The sequence below is a fragment of the Psammomys obesus genome, unplaced genomic scaffold (genome assembly GCF_907164565.1).
Source record: "Psammomys obesus unplaced genomic scaffold, mPsaObe1.curated_primary_1811, whole genome shotgun sequence".
In the NCBI taxonomy this organism is placed as follows: domain Eukaryota; kingdom Metazoa; phylum Chordata; class Mammalia; order Rodentia; family Muridae; genus Psammomys; species Psammomys obesus.
Genome location: NW_026596101.1, coordinates 734794 through 751186, shown reverse-complemented (window position 1 = coordinate 751186; position 16393 = coordinate 734794). Strand labels below are relative to the sequence as shown.

The 16393-nt window shown below is 45.0% G+C and overlaps 1 protein-coding gene across 1 annotated transcript; it reads right to left on the bottom strand.

Annotated features, from left to right (window-relative positions):
* Positions 1 to 758: 758 nt before the first annotated feature.
* Sec13 (SEC13 homolog, nuclear pore and COPII coat complex component) lies at positions 759 to 15702 on the bottom strand. Its single transcript, XM_055628521.1, has 9 exons — positions 15633 to 15702; positions 13545 to 13589; positions 11477 to 11592; positions 10040 to 10191; positions 9504 to 9637; positions 6248 to 6381; positions 5765 to 5888; positions 4965 to 5111; positions 759 to 3747 (listed from the first exon to the last, which is right to left on the bottom strand). The coding sequence occupies exons 1-9, from the start codon at positions 15633 to 15635 to the stop codon at positions 3634 to 3636; spliced, it is 969 nt and encodes a 322-aa protein (XP_055484496.1). The 5' UTR covers positions 15636 to 15702; the 3' UTR covers positions 759 to 3633.
* Between the last annotated feature and the right edge of the window lie 691 nt (positions 15703 to 16393).

Here is a 16393-nt window from a genome sequence, read left to right as displayed (position 1 = left end):
ACCCCCTCCCCAATTTTATCTTTTGTGTCTACAAAAGATATGCATTTATGTCTACATGTAGGTTTGTGCACATGTGTGCAGGTACCTGTGGGGGCCAGAAGAGGGTGTTGAATTCCCTGGTGCTGGAGTTATAGGAGTTGAGCTGTCTGATGTGGGTACTTTGGAAGAGAACTCTGGTCCTCTGCAAGAACAATGCGTGCTCTTAACCACTGAGCTCTCTTTCTAGCCCTCCATCTCATTTTTTGACACTGAACCTGTAGCTTGCCAGTTTGGCTAGAGTGGCTGCCTAACATGTCCTCAGGATACTCCTGTCTCTATCTTACCAGCTTTTTGTGTAGGTTCGCTCTAGCCTCTGCTTAAGACAGTATCTCACTGGTCTTGAACTTGCTATGGAGCTGAGACTGGCCTTGACCCTTGATTCTCCTGCCTCTGTCTCCTGAGTGCTGGGATTATAGGTAAGTGCCACCATACCAAGCTAGAACATTATCTTGTTCAGATCTTGAATATTTGCTAAAGGTTGCTTGCCAGCCTGTAATCCTAGTGAGAGGTGTGTATAGTGGAAGAACATTAAGCTAGTGAGGGAATATACTCTTGAGAATATTGGGGGTCCTGGTCTTTCTACTCTTGCTTATCCCTGCCATGAGGCGAACAGGCTTGAACTTGGCTACAAGTGCCCACCATTGTTGCAGATGAAATAAACCACAGGCCAAAGGAACAGACCCAATCAAACATGGATTAAAGACTCTGACACTGTGAGCTAAGGTTATCTTTTTATTTAAGGCATTTTGTTACAATAATAGAAAGCTAACAACTTTATTTTAAAGATATTTTTATTTTAGCAGGTATGGAATTCTAGGAGTTTTCTTTCATCAGAGATGTTTTTTTGCTTTTTGTGGTTTCTGATGAAAAGTTAGCTGCTGTTTTAGGTGTTCTTATGAATGTAGTTTATCTTTAACTCTGCTGCTTAACATGTTTCCATTCTGAATGTTTCCATTTGTTGTGGAACATAAAGGAGTTTTAAGTGTGGAAGAATTTTGGCTGTCTCTTTCAAATTTCATCCCCTCGGTTCTTTTTCTTTCCTTGTCTTCCTCCCCAGTGGGACTCCAACTATTCACAGGCTAGTCCATAAGGGATTTCCCAAAAGGTTTTATTAATTGGTTCGTTCTCTCAACCTCCTTTTCCTGTACTTGTTTGGTTCCTTTCTGATGAGTGTTAAAGGTCACCTATATTTCTAACTGCAAATTCTACTGCTGAGTTTTTAGGTATTTTTGTCATGTTCATTTTTCTTTATATTCTTGAAAATATAATAGCTATTTTTAAAATCCTTGGCTGCTAACTTCAAAGTCTATTTTTTTTTTTTAATAGTATTGCTGTGTATTCTAGGCTAGCCTGGAACTCCAGTCCTGCCTTAGATACACTCCCCCCCCCCTTTTAAACTCTGTATCTGAGAATGGAATTCAAGTCTTGACAAATTTTACTACTAAGCCAAGACCCCAGGCATGTATATTTTCCACTTTTGGTTGAGTCATGTTAATCTTTTTACATACCTGCTAGTTATGACCTGGAAGCAGGATATTCTGGTGTTTGAGATGTCAAGTGCTACATTTTGTTAATGGTTTTTTAAAAGCAGTAATTCTCAACCTGTGGGTAATGACATCTTGGGCCGGTCACATATCAGGTAATTGTGCATATCAGACATTTACATTCTGATTCATAACAGTAGCAAAATTACAGTGATGAAGTAGCAACGAAAATAATTTTATGGTTCTATAACATGAGGAACTGTATTAAAGGGTTGCAGCATAGGAAGGTCGAGACCTACTGATCAAGAGTGTTGGGTTTTCTCACACAAACTAGTACAGATTACTTTAGCCTTTGTCAAGGCTGCTTGGCTTTCAAGAACAAACCTGAAGCTGGGTGTGGTGGGTGGTACACGCTTTTAATCCAGTACTCAACTGAGTTTAAGGCCATCCTTGTCTACGTTATCTGTCCAGCTCCAGGACAGTCAGGACTACATGAAGAGACCCTGCCTCAAAGTAAAACAAAACAAACCTTAAAGTTAATTGAAGGTGTACTGTTAAGGTGTTTGAGATAGGACTGCAATATGTAGCTTTGCCTGCCCTGGAATTTGCTATTGCAAATAAAGCTGGCCTTGAATTTGTGGCACTCTTAACTGCCTCTGCATCCCAAGTGCTGGCATTACAAGTATGCCCACCATGCCTGCCTATCATCTTTCTTGGAACTTTCCCAAGTATAGTATTATGAAGTTGTTCCATTGACTACCCTCCTGTGTGGATCTTAGAGATTGTCCGAACTATTACTTTCTGGCCACATAGAGCTACTCTCCAAACCCTAAGCTTTTAGGGTCATAATTTTACTCAGTCCCATACCACCTTAACTGATCCTGAGAGGCATATGCTATAAGGAACCCCTGGTTGCTGTGTGAGGCACTGTGTTAACCACTGAGAACAGCAAGGCAAGGAGCAGAGAGAGCCAGACTTGTCCTTAGGCTAACAGACTTCTATGCATTCTCTTTGAACTAAGCAGCATAAGAAAGGTCTTTCCCAGCCTTTTCTCATACACATCATAGAAGAAATGAAGCTGTGGTTTTCATGCAATTTCTGGAGGGTTTGGGTTCTGTGGAGTGACTTGGGAGACTGTGTGGGCAGATCCTGGGGTCTCATTTCAGTTCTCCCTAACTTGTTAGCAAAACAAGTTTGGCTAATGGAAAGTAAAATAGATGGAGTGAGCATAACGGGGGCCTCAGCATTTCTCCTGAATTAACTGGCTAGAGTAGTTGCCTTGGTATGTATGTGAAGGTCTGGTGTGAGTATACACACATACATTGTGGCTGAGGAATAACAATATCCCTTTTTGGTTCTACAGAGAGCAAGTAAGACCAAGTTTAGGTGAGGTGAGCTAGAACTCTAATCTTGGCTTTCTCCTTAGCAAGTGGGTAAGTCCTCTATTTCTTTCTGCATATTGCTTACCTGAAATATGGTGTTATGGTCTACTAAATAAAACAGGCTTCAGTAGGTGGTGACTGCTGGTTCAGGTGAAGGTTCCAAGACCTTTGCTGGGAGGTGGCACCTGGCCCAAGGTCAGTTAGGACCAGAACTTTGGTTTCCCATCATAGCATTTGTGTAGAATACCCAGGGCTGAGTTAACATTCCTTGCCTGGCATCTGGTTGCTCACCTGTATGCATGTGTTAGCATCTCAGACCCATTCTTCAGAATTCATCAATCCCATTTGCAGGTGGGGCCTGGAGCATGTCTTGCACAGGCGCTTGCAGCAGCCCAATTCGGGCAGATGCACTGTGTGGGATGACACAGTAAAGTTTCTATGCAATATGATTTTATTAGCTTGGAAATAGCCCGAACCAAAAGATAGTTAAAAATGGCCAAAAATATTTAAAAATAATAGTTATTTGTTCCTAACATGAATACTTTCAGCTGGATACTAAATTATTAAACACATGGAATCCCAGTAAGGCAGGTGAGCACCCAGAGTTGCATCTGTGGGCACTCTTGGGTGTGGAATCTTGGTAGCATTTGAACCCTTCTTCCTGGTTGTTTGGATGTTGTTCCAGAATATGCAGTCATGGAAACAGGAAGTTCAGGCTGCCTGTGTTATCACTGCTCGTTCTGTTGGCCCTCTGTGATGGAGGCTGACACGGAACCCTGGCCCTTGTTGACATCACTGATGCACACCCACTGTCCATCCACCGACTCTTTCCACAGGGTCACCTGCAAGTTAGTGCACAAAGTCACAGGTTTGTGCCTGTTTATCTGCTGCTCTTCAGTCTCATCCTAAGTGCAAACACAGAGGCCATGGGAAAAACTATTTACCTCCCATTACACCTGCTCAGAATGCAGGGGAAGGAATAACCCATGTTACAGAGCACAACAGGAATAGGCTACAATACAAATTCTGTTTTAAAACTAGTGTAACTATGAGGGGATGTATGTGGCTGAGAACAGGTCAGGGCTGGACTGTCAGTGTCACCAAGTGTAACAGCACAAGTTAAACAGGCAACAGCTACTGTAAGTGGGATCATTGAAGACTAAATAGCTGAAAAAGGTCTGTCCCTGGAGAGAAGCTGAGTGGGTGCTCTCTGATAACATTGTCCTATAGCTCCTATGCTGTCACCTCGTGCAGCTTGCCTGCACCTGTCACAGAAGCAGCATCCTCACTTCACACACAGGGTGAGAAATGGCTTGAGAAGGAAGGCTGTAAAATGCCTCAGGAATGCTAATTTAAACACCAGATCCTGACTCTGGTACAAAGAAATGAGAGGAGGATGACGATCTTTTGAGATGGGCCTGCAAGCCTGTTCTGGAACTACTGCAGAACAGAAAAGGCTACCTACATAGGGTGTGAAGAGATGTTTGTTCACCCAAGCCACTTTGCTAAATGAAATAAGCCTGCCACAAAAAGGACAGAAAATATGGTGGTGGGTAGGGAAGGGGGCTAGTTAATAGATACTGAATTTGCTTTATAAGCTTAAGAGTTCTGGAGATCAGTTACATAGGTCAACACACAACACTTAAAGTCATTACTGTGGTTTAAAAAAAAAAAAAAAAAAGGTATTTTACCATTTCTAGGAAATATGGATGTGTTCTTTACTTTCGGTATGTTGGTCTTTCCAGTGGCTACTTGGGTCATAGCAGAAGCAGGAGGTGGAGACATAGGAGGTGGTACAAGTCCCTGTGAACTATTCCTGGGAAAGCGCCCCATGCTCTCCTTGCAGAGCTTAGGCTATACTGCAGATACGAAATCCCTACACTGCAACCCTATAATCGCTATACAAGTCACCTCCGTTTTCTATGTAACAGGGGACACAGTACCTCAAAGGGTTGAGACAGATACAATTTAGACCCACCTCTGATCATTTACTATACATGCCAGCAAATAAAAAAATATTAGAGCCTATATGCTTGCCCCCTGGTAATGGGGTATATACCTTGTTGTCTCCACCTGACACAGCCAGGATGTTTGCTGTGATGGACCAGCTCACGTGCCACACAACATCGTTGAACTTGTGTAGGAGTTTGGGTGACCACGTACTGCTTGAAGCATCATCACAGGACCAAATAAACACTCGACCATCCTAGGGAAAGACAAACATCAGAAGATGCCAGTACAAGCATTCTCCCTAGGGACAGTCATCTGCACATGCAGAGACAGGGCAGCTGCACTAAAGAGTCTGTTCCAGTGGCCTGCTTCTGATCCTTTCATCCTGAACACTTCTCACAATAGGATAGGGGCTCTGGATTCTGTGGGGATAAACAGGAAATTGTAAGGATAATCTGTTTTTCTTCCTACCTGGCTGCTTTCTCATGGGAATACGGACAGCTATCTCTTCAATCAAGCTCAGAACATGAACAAAAAGAAACTTACAATAAAACACCAATAGACCCACCAGAAGGCCTTGCTTTTTATCTCTCATCCCATTGATGACAGGAAATAAGAGATGGTTGTGTTTAGGAAGGGTGACTAGGTACATGAACCCAAGGCACTAAGTCTGGGTACCTCCATCTCTTACACGAGGGTCAGGAGGGATCTGAACTTGGCTCCAAGCTTGGCACTACTAGTTCTAAAGCTACAATCTCACTAAACACTGGCCCTACGGGTTCCTCTTGGTCTCTGCCCAGGTCTATAAGGATACTGCTGCCCTCCTTCCCCCTTTTGAAGGCCTTTCCCTTTGGCCAGATTGGAAGGACCTCAATAAGATATGGGATGCTTTCATGGTGTGGGGCTGACCTGAGAGCAGCTGGCAATGGTGCTGGTGGGCAGGCCAATGGAGGGGGCCCAGGCAACATCTCGAACCCAGTCGCTGTGTGCCTCTAGCTTCTGCTCCTCCTTCCACTGGCCATCCTCTTCCTCCCTGCAGAGGACACCAGAGCAGGGAATGCAGTGGTAGGCAGGCAGACATCCCCACCCAGGGTGAAGAGTCCACCTTTTATGCTCTCTTCAGTGAGAATAATGAGTGGACTTCTACTTAGCTTACTAAGCTGTTCATAAAGTCCCCAGGAAATGCCCTTTCCTCCACAGCTCCAAAGTTTGGGGAATACTAAAAGTGTTTAGAAAAAGAGCAAGTTTGTTTTAAAATGAAATTTGTAACAGACTGAAAACAGTATGCTGTGATCCAAGGAAAGGTGACCTCGCTTCTTGTACACTCTGGCTGAGCAGTGACGGGCAGAGTAGAAGTGCCCCACTGAAGAGATGTCCACACAATTCACTGACCTCCACAGCTTGATGAGATTGTCACAGCCTCCTGATGCAAACTTCTTGATGTAATTGGGTTTCTGCCCTGATGGTTGGTCTATAAGGCTTCCAGGAACAACAGCAGGGGCCCAACTGACAGCATTACACCCGATCTGCAGAGGAACAATGTAGCGAGGCTGTGCTCTCACACAGCATGGGAAGTTACTCCATAGACTCCTGGTGCTTTTCCTCTAGTTGTCAGGACTTGGGTTACAGCACACAGATGATGTGAGGAACAAAAACTAGGCACTGACATGTTCTTGTAATACCAGCATGGGAGGCAGGATAAGGTACATGAAACAGGCAGATTCCTTAAGGCAACTGGCCAACCAGCCTAGCCAAATCCATGGACTTAGTAAAAGATCCTGTCTCAAAAAATAAAATGTGAAGAGCAACAAGGAAAGATTCCTGATGCCAACCTTGGGACTATACATACAAGTGAACATACCCATACTACTACTACTACTACTAACAAGTATACAAGTAGTACATGTATGTGTGTACATACATACAAACACATGCACAAAAAGTAGGGGTTAGCCATAGAGATAAATTATTACATCAACAGATTTCTCGATAAAAACCCTACAGGCCAGAAGGTCATAGAGTGGTTTGTTTCCATTCCTAAAAGAAAATAACAGTACAGTTCAGAATCAAAAGAAAAATGAGCTTCTGATAAAAGCACAGTTCAAGGGAACTTGGCCACAAGACTAACCTTGTGAACCCTGCAGAGTCCTGTACCAGAGCGGGAAGAAAGATTACTCTCAGAGCACATGGAAGAATAAACATCACTAGAAAAGCAGACATGCAAATGAGAAACAGCAAAGAAACACTAATGCAGTGAATCATTAAACATCAAAGATGAGCTAGAGAAGGCACCATCAAAGATGGCTCAAACTAGATAACTTTTGGCAACTCTGTGGTTTAACTTATTTTTTTTTTCTTTTTTGTGGCACAGTCTAGCTATGTAGCCTAGGTTGACCTTGAGCTTCCCTCCTTCCTACCTCAGTTTCAAAATGCAAATTATCTTAATTCACTAATTAAAAGACAAGAGTAGGGCTGGGAAGATGGTTCTATAAGTAGTGAATGTGGACCCCGAGAATACATTAAAAAACAGGTATTGGCCAAACATGGTAGCACATGCCTTTAATTCCAGCACTCGGGAGGTAGAGGCAAGTGGATCTCTTGAGAGTCTGAGGCCAGCCTGATCTACAAAGTGAGTTCCAGGACAGCCACGGCAACGCAGAGAAACCCTGTCTTGAAAAACAATACAACAAACCCAGCACAAACAGGCATGGTGATGTGTACTTGCATAGTTTTAGCATTAGCAGGGCAGAGACAGGAGGATCCCTGAAGCTCACTGGCCAAATTAGTGAGCATCCGTTTCAGTGAAAGGCTGTCTCAACAAATAAGGTGGACAGTGATAGAAGACATCAGGCATTGATCTGCCTCTGCACGAATATGAACATGTACACATGCATACATTAAACAAATACAAAGAGATGGACTAACTTAAAACAAGAACCAACAATATACTGGATGTAACTCACCTCAGCAGCAGAGACAAACATTAAAAATGAAAGGCTGAGAAATCAAGCAAACAATCAAAACCAGGCAGGAATAGTACCTGACAAAACAGACTTTGTAAGGACATTGTTTTGCAGACAAAACAGTAAGATACTCAGGTCACATGATCAACTGATATGAGGATAATGATTATGATATATATGCACTGCATTTAAGATTATACAGTTATAAGACATTTACTATTCAAGGAAGAGAGAGCTGCAGATACATAGTTAACAAATTCAGAAGTCTGAAATAGGATGCATATTTCTCATTAAAATGGAACAAAACTAGAAGTCAACACCAAAAGAAACTGCAGAAATTATACAAACACATGGAGACTATGATGGTTTGTAGCGAGAATTCTAGAATTTTGGTTTAAAAAAAAAACAAAAACAAAACACCACAAATACAAGAATATGTTTTTGTTTTTAATTCTAGGTGACTACAATTTGCCTTGTGCTCTACATGGCTTTGCCAGCTGCAGATAATTTCTGTAATTGTGTGACATTTGGAATACTGGGTATATAAATGGGAAAGTCCCAAGAAGTGGGTAGGTGGTTGTTGGTCATTTAGGTAGGTTGGTTGTGGCTTGTTAGTAGCTGTGGCCAAAGAAGAAACAAAAGGAAAGAAATTAGATTCAGAGATTTTTCTCTCTGTTAGGAGTGAAACCAGAGTGGCAGGGATAAAGGATAGGGAGAAAGAAGAGCCTACAAAGTAGCAAAAGACCAGCTACAGTAATTAATCTTCACCATCTGAAGACCTGAATTAGACTCACCTAGGAAGCAAACAACTAGGCATGTCCATGAGGACATTTCCAGAACATTCAACTGAATGTAAGCAGGGCTTAAGACCGTGAACTCAATTAAAAAGTGTGCTGCTTCCTGACTGGGGATGCAGTGTACAAACTAAATAAGCCTTTCCTTTCTTGAGTTGCTTTTGCCATGGATTTTGCCACAGCAAGGAGAAAATTACTAATATAAAAACTGTAAATACTTTTGAACAATAAGTCATTAAATTAAGTAGGAAATAAAAATTTGCTTTTCTTTTCCTTTTCTTTTTTTTTGTTTGTTTTTTGAGACAGGGTTCTCCTCTGTGTAGCCCTGGCTGCCCTTGAACTCATTCTGTAGACTAAAAATCAGAGATCTGCCTGCCTATGCCTCCCAAGTGCTGGGATTAAAGGCATGTGCCACCAGCCCAGTCATTTGTTCTTTCATGTACAAGTGTTTTTGAGAATTACAAGACACCTAGTTAGGGGCACAAGAAATGTGAGTTTCCACTTCCCACAATGCTTTCTGGCCAATTTGAATCTTAAATTCAAAGGACCAGAAAGCACATGGAACTAGATCTCTGGATCTTTGAAACATCATGAATTCTGGGGACCCCCAATGCTTGTTAGCCTGAGGCTTCTGTAACTAGGTGGAAGGTGATTGTAGCCTCACACTTCTAACCACAACCTGGGGGCTTACTAGGAGAAGCCAGTGCCACCTCTGCCTTGGGCTGAGAAGGCTGGTGCAGCTGCTGCTCTTCAGAACAAAGAGGCTCCAGCATGTCTGACCTGTGACTCCTCCCAGCCACCACTTGGCAGGGACACCTAGGCTCCTGGGAGTACAGAACAACACAACAACTAGGCTCTCTCCTCCATGCAAGAGGCAGGGGCTGGACTCACCGAGTGAGCATTGTTAATCTTCTTCACTTCCCACTGGCCTTCCCCTGTATAGGTCAGCAAGGAGATGGCCCCATCTGAGCTTCCACAGGCTAGGATCAGGCCGTAGTCATGAGGGGCCCAGCACACAGAGTTCACTGTGGAAAGGAGGCACAGTGAGCAGCTTTCACCCAATAGCTACTATTTTGCTAAATTCTTAGAAAAACCACAGGGATTGCCAGTGGCCAGCTGACATTTGGCCAAATAAGGACAAATTAACACTTAACAGCATTTTCTGTCTGACTTCACAAAGTGAGGAGGAGGGGCCACCTAAGATTCAAGGCTGAGTCTTGGGAAGCCTCACTGTTCTTACTAAACCTCTCTCTCTGGACTGGCTTTAGGTCTTGGGGACAGACTTTAGCTGTGGACACACTAGTTGAAAAGCCAACAAATGTCCAAAAGATGGACAACAGCAAGGGGGAAAGGAGCCTGGGATGTGACCAGAATAGGGGCCCTTCCCACCCACAGGACCCTCATACTCACTTGCCAACTCTACATACCTGAGGAGTCATGTCCTGAGTGCTCATGGGTCTTCTCCCAAGTGCCATTTTCCTCTTTCCAGATAATGACTTTCCGGTCATAGGAACAGGAAGCCAGGATATTGCCATACATGGGGTGGGCCCAGGCCACTTGCCATACTGGCCCCTCATGTCTGCAAGGGAGGGGGTCAGAGGCTGCTCTGAGGGTCAGGGGACCCACAGTGCCACTTCCCTCTGGAGAGACAACAGAATGTCCCCACTGTCTTAGCTTTTTGAGGCAGGCTCTCATACTATGCAGCTCAGGTTAGCCTTGGGCTTGTGATACTTCCAAATGCTAAGATAAAAGGTATGTGCCACCACACCTAAATTTGGTCTGTGTTCCACTAGGTTTAGAATTAAAACTTCATATCTTGAAGTGAGTTACTAAAACATCAAATTGCCTCGTCACCAAAACCAAGTAACAAGTGGCAGGTCTAACAATCTATAATTTCAAAGTCATAGAGCACAAATGATATTCTCAGATAGCTATATGTAAGTTGAAAACACATCTGACTTTTCTTGGTGACAAAGTGACAAGTCTACAGTTATTACTGGAGTTTCCAGCCAATATCCAAAATAGAAGGAAACAGTAAATTCAGAATCATGCAAAATAAATGTGATTGTTTTTCCCATCCCAGTTTGCCCAACGTTGGAGATTCTTCACAGTGTTTATAGGCCCAGACACCCAGGTTAGGAACCCTCACTATGTGAAAGGCACTGATGGAAAGCAGAGCCGTGACCACAAAAATGAGCCAAGACCTCAAGGGTTAGTGGAGGAGTAAAAAGAAAACATTTATCAAATACTCCCTGGCTTATCTGCCATTGGCAAACAGGTAGAACAACAGGATGTATACAGTTTGTCTCATGGGACCAGTGAGATGGCTCAGTGGGCAAAGCATTTGCTGTGTAAGCCTGAAGACCTGAGTTCAAATCCCCAGAACCCATAGGAAGGTGGAAGGACAGAATTCCACAAAGTTGTCTTCTAATTGCCCCATATGAGCCTGCATATGTGTCCCAAGTAAGTTCATCTCATGATCAGATGTCCTAAATGACACTTTGGGTCGAATGACTAGCCGTGTGCAGGATGGTAGTAGTGTAGTGTTCATTGCTTCTCAACATGGCACTGGCTGCCCACATCAAGATGTACTGAGATGGGCCTGGGATAGAGTCAGGATTATCCCATCTGGGGTTAAGCAGAGGAGGGCTTCAAGAGGCAAAGTGCCTCACTTTCCCTGGTCTTTTGGTGGTAGAAATACCATACCCCAAATGCACCCTTATCTGCACCTCTGCTAAGGGCAGATAAGCATCCTTATTGCTGAATGCACTCTGAGATTGCTCTGAATTTGTGCTTTCACCCTTCCTTCCAGGCCTGAAAATCCAGCTATTTCTGAGACCTTCTCCAGGCGTGTTCACACTTACCCTCTGAGGTCTGCAATGAGGATCTGCCCTCCATTTCGCACATCAAAGATTTTGACAGACCTGTCTGAGGAGCAGGTTGCTAGGCGGGTGCCATAATAGTCCATCTGTGCATCATGCTGAAAGAGAAGGACAACTGGGGAAGCCTGCACAATGGGTGGGTAAACCCCCAGCCAGAGACTAGAATAGACCAAAATCTCCCCAAACTCAGTCTCAAAGAATCATTACTCCTAGACAAGAAGCTAGACTGTTGGTATTCTCACTTCCCTGCCAGGCAATGTCCTTCTGGAAGGGAGCAAACAAGCCATACTGTGTTGGTTGTTCCAGACCCTTCATGCACTTCTTCCAATCCTGTTCTGTGAGTGGTACAGGGGGAAAAACTGACTTCTGTCCTCTGTTTCTTTTCAGACCCTGTTCTGACTGCAGGCTCCATGGGCTACTCGGGAAGACACCCTGAAACTCAGTGTAGCCCCAGATCCCAAGGCTAATAATGAGAGTAGGCCTGAGACTACATCAGACTCCATGAAGCTCTTCTCTAAGGCACTGTGGGCCTGGACACAGGATTCTATACAGATATGTGGTCCTCTAACTCTACCAAAGTCCTGAATAGTCTGGGGACCTTCTTCCTATCAGTGTGCCTATTACTCCAGATTCCATACCCCTGGAAAGCAATGCTTAAGTATCATTGCTCCCATGGAACCCACTCTGACACTGACTGGATACCCAGGCAAGGGCTGGCTGCTGCCTCAGTTTTGGGCCTATTTTTGCAGCATGTTGTATGGTCTCCTTCAACACTAGTCCCCTGCTGGCTGGCTCACCTGGAAAGCTTGCTGCTTTCCTATCTGTTCCACCCTGCAGGTTTCAGGAATAGTCAGCTGTCACCTGGAGCAGTTATAACCTTTCAAAGAAGGTGCTGTATGGAACTTAACATAACAGTCCCTTGTGACCTCTCTTCTCGATGAAAATGATTCTTCTGGAAGGTTATCTTTCTGCTGGGTCAGGCCTTGCTCTCCTGGTAGGTAGGCTGTAGGTCCATTTCAAAGCCCTTTTCAGCAGAGTACTATCATACTGGGAAGAGAGGTACAGTAGTATCTAGGATGGAGATGCTATCTCCTTAGCTTTCTGTTATACAACCTTTAAAAAATTAGCTTATTTCTTTAACCTTCAGTTTCCCTATCTTTAGAAGGGGCTAATGAGCACACTGGCTGCAGTGGTCCTTGAAGGCTTAACAGGGTACTAAATGGAAAGCACCTAGGGTATAATGGCAGATTTAATGAGTGTTCAAATGTTTCTAACTTCTGTACTGCCTTATCTGGTCCCCAGGAGGAAACCAAGTTGGGACACTGGCAAGAGTGTTTAGATTGGATCTTATTGCCCTCGGGCCCATGCCAGCTCCAGCCAGGTGGTCTCACACTGCTTACCACCAAAACCAGCAACCGGCAACATGCACAGGTTTGCATCAGAACCCCAGAGCAAGTGCCTGTGGTCAGGCTGGGAGGTCAGACACCTCACTGAAAAGACTGAAACCACTGGGCTGGGGCCCTGGTCAAAGGCTGCCTGCACTGTTTGGCTCCAGGGAGTGGAGTTTTCCAGTTGGAGACTTCAACCTCTGCACCTTCCCCAACAGCTCTACACTGTGCCCTGTGTTGGCCTCTCAAGAAACGCCCCAGGGAATGACTTGCGGCACAAAGGCTTGGTATGGCCTAGTCTCTTGGGTGGAAGTTTATCAACCTCTGCCCTAGGCTTTCACTGTGGTTGCCAGACTCCCTAATCATGCTCAATAACTCTCAGTGTAAGACGGGTGGGAAGATGACTGTCAAACCTTTACAGCCTTACTCTCAGAGTAGGGTTTGGTGCTGGCTGAAGACTGAAGGGCCTGAGCTGCACAGAAGAACCAGGTTCTCATGGCAAAGACAAGCCACTGTCAAAACCCTGCCAACTCAGAGGTCACACAGGAGAAAAGATTAAACTCTGGAGGCTATGGCCTGCTGGGAACTAAGACACAGTCCAAACTCCCACAGAACAGAATACTCATGTCAAGGTTTAGAAGAAGGGCTGAATGGATACTTACAATCATGTCCTCATGAGAGGTGTCCACGGTATTAATTACTGACACCTAGAACAAAGACATCCTGTGAATTCACAGACAGTAGCCACAACTACCGTTGTGTAAATCAACACAACTACTGTGTAAGTTAACTCCTTAAGTTCTTAGGGGCATTCCTTCTCTCATTCATTCACTGACATGCTCATTCTATAAACTCTTTTCATTTTCCACGAAATTGGCTCTCATTATGTAGTTCAGGCTGGCCTTGAACTCAGTATCCTTCTGCCTAAGCCTCCCACATGCCAGGATATATGTGCATTTTTACTTCCAGCTAAAAACCTCTTTGAGCACTGTGTGAAGGACTCACAGTGTGAAGTACAATGGCAGTTCTTGCCTCAGAGAAGCTCATGTTTAAACAACCTGCCAGTAGCCAGCTCAGCCATACTGTTGTTTGTGTGGGCAGGAGGAGCCCAAGATGAGGGGGCTACACAGCTGCCTTACTTTGTTGTTGAGGGAGAATACATAATCCAAGCAGAAAAGGATTCCACAGGCAAAGACAGTGTGAGAACTTGAGGTCAGCGAGCCCGGAGGTAGGCCAGGCAGCTCCCAAAGACGAGGTGGAAGCATGCAGGAGCAGAGTTCATTCCCTTTCTGCATCACAGAGGTTCTGATGGCCCAGAAAGTGTATGTGGAACAGGTTATAATTCAAGATTAGGACTGTGGTGGTGCAGGTCCTTAACACTCTGGAAGCTTGGGAGGGTGGATCAAGAATTCTAGGCTAGCCTGGGCTACTTTTCAGAAAGGTAGGCCCTAGGAGAGTATGGAAGCAAGGCATTCAGAAGGCACACACTGAGTTAAGTAAAGGTTTTCGTGAGAATTCTAAGTGTTCTAAAGAGTAGGCTTAAGGGTCTGCAAAGATTAGAAGAAGAGGAATTGAACCGTCTGCAGACATTGACATTTTCCCATGAGCACTGAGAGGTACCAAGTCCAATTAATTATAGCCAACAGAAAAAAGCTGGCAACTTAAGGAGCCAGGAGAGAGAAAACCAAAACCATACTGCTGGCAATAAACCTAGTTACTAACCCTCTAATATTTAGCCCACAGTCCATGATAGCAGATTACCCTACCCCCACCACACCAATATAAACTTGGTGGTGCTCAAGAGTCCCCACAATCCAGGCTGGCTGAGGGAAAAGTAATTTGATATTGGTGATCTGAAGGACCTTTGAGAGCTGACATATCTTTCTGACCATTCTCAACCAGCAGCCATGGATTGTGACCCACACTTTGGGATGCTATGTGTTTTAAAGCTCTTGGAACAAGTCTCTTGACACTTAAGTGGTTACTGGAATACAGTAAGAAACAATACTCAAAACAATTCAGCTCACTAGAATCACACCGGTTACAAATTTACAATGAACCAGTGTGAGTCTTTAACTCAGCAACAGAACCAACGGCCAACAGAAGAGGGAGGCAGCTCCTTGCACTGCTGTGCCAAACAGGGTCTAAGACTTCCAGAAGCTGGTTCTCATTCATTCACTCAGTGACTCAGGCACCATAGAAGATACACCACAGATACCATGGTATTCAATAATAATAATAAAAGCCGAGACGATCCCTGGAGCCATTCAGCTAGGCCTCCCATCAGTTTCCTGAAGGGCCTATCACACCTGGGAACCCTGTGTCCAAACAACTGATTCCCCCCGCCCCCACCACTTTTGCTGAGGTAGTAGGTGATTAGGTTGATTACGATTTGGATCTTCGCTTGCCACTGCCCAACGCAGTGTTGATGACAGCAGTCTATGCGCAGGCAGGGGATGCAAGTGGTAGTGGGAACGTATTAAGTTCTAATTTGACAGCAGCTCCTACGATAGCTTTAGGTTTTTTGTTTGTTCGTGGGTTTTTTGTTTTGTTTTGTTTTTTCCAATTACGGAGGACAAGACACAAGGGCAGGAGGTGGCTCAGCAGTCCGGGCCTCTGAATTCCGGAGGGCCCAGCGGCCTTGCCATAATCTCCCGCTCCGAGACCCACAAAAGCAGGACACGCAAACCTTGAGGAGGTGGAGGTGGATGGCCGAAGGCCACGACTATCACCGGGAACGCAACACTCACCATAACTGCAGCAGTGGCGACTCACGGCCTCGGACGTGGCAGCCCAGAACGCTTCACTTCCGGCGCCGGCCCGCAGCCGGCAGACCTTCACCCAGTAGCTTCCGGTCAGCAACACACTCGACTCACACAAAGGTTCCGCGTCTTCTGGGACCCTTGCCCCGCCCTCTCGCGTTTTCGCCCTTATCTTGGCGAACGGTGGGGCTCTGGTTGCTGTAGCTTTTAATGAGCTGAACCCGTCACTAGCGGGTTTTCTATCTAGATCAATCTTTTCTCGTTCGTGAGGTGCATACGTAAAATGACTACTGATAACAGCTTCGCCCTTCTTTTCTGCGGGTTCTGGGTCCCGCTGGTATATCATGAACATTGTAGAGGTTAATTTCGTTAGTGCACTGGGGTAGTGCTTTGTTAGGTCGTCGGCAGGACGGCCCTGCTATATATATAGGGCCGATGTCTTCAGAGAGCCCAGACTTCCAGAGGGATCCCCTGGGATCCTGGAAGTCCTGTCGAGAGACCAGTGTCTCCAATTGATAGTGTACCTACCAACTTTCTTAAGGGCAAGCCAGAGTCTCTAATACATGGGAATTGACTGTTCCAAGGGAGGGCAACTGGAGACCCCGACCCCTTTCCCCTGGCTTTTGGTTTTCCGCAAAAGCACTATAATGGGGAATGCCAAGCTGCAGAAGCTCCTCAGATTCACATGGTTCCATCCTCCCACCCACTTCAGACACTTAGAAGCCAAGTGGCCCAGAACGGAACCTGCA

What these genes read in the sequence shown, in the direction of transcription:
- Sec13 (XM_055628521.1), bottom strand. An exon ending in CCTCTCATGAGGACATGATT is followed by an intron (nt 11,593 to 13,544) that starts GTAAGTATCCAT and finishes CTTCTCTTTCAG; the next exon opens with CATGATGCACAGATGGACTA. An exon ending in CCATTGCCAGCTGCTCTCAG is followed by an intron (nt 5,112 to 5,764) that starts GTCAGCCCCACA and finishes GTCTTTCCCTAG; the next exon opens with GATGGTCGAGTGTTTATTTG.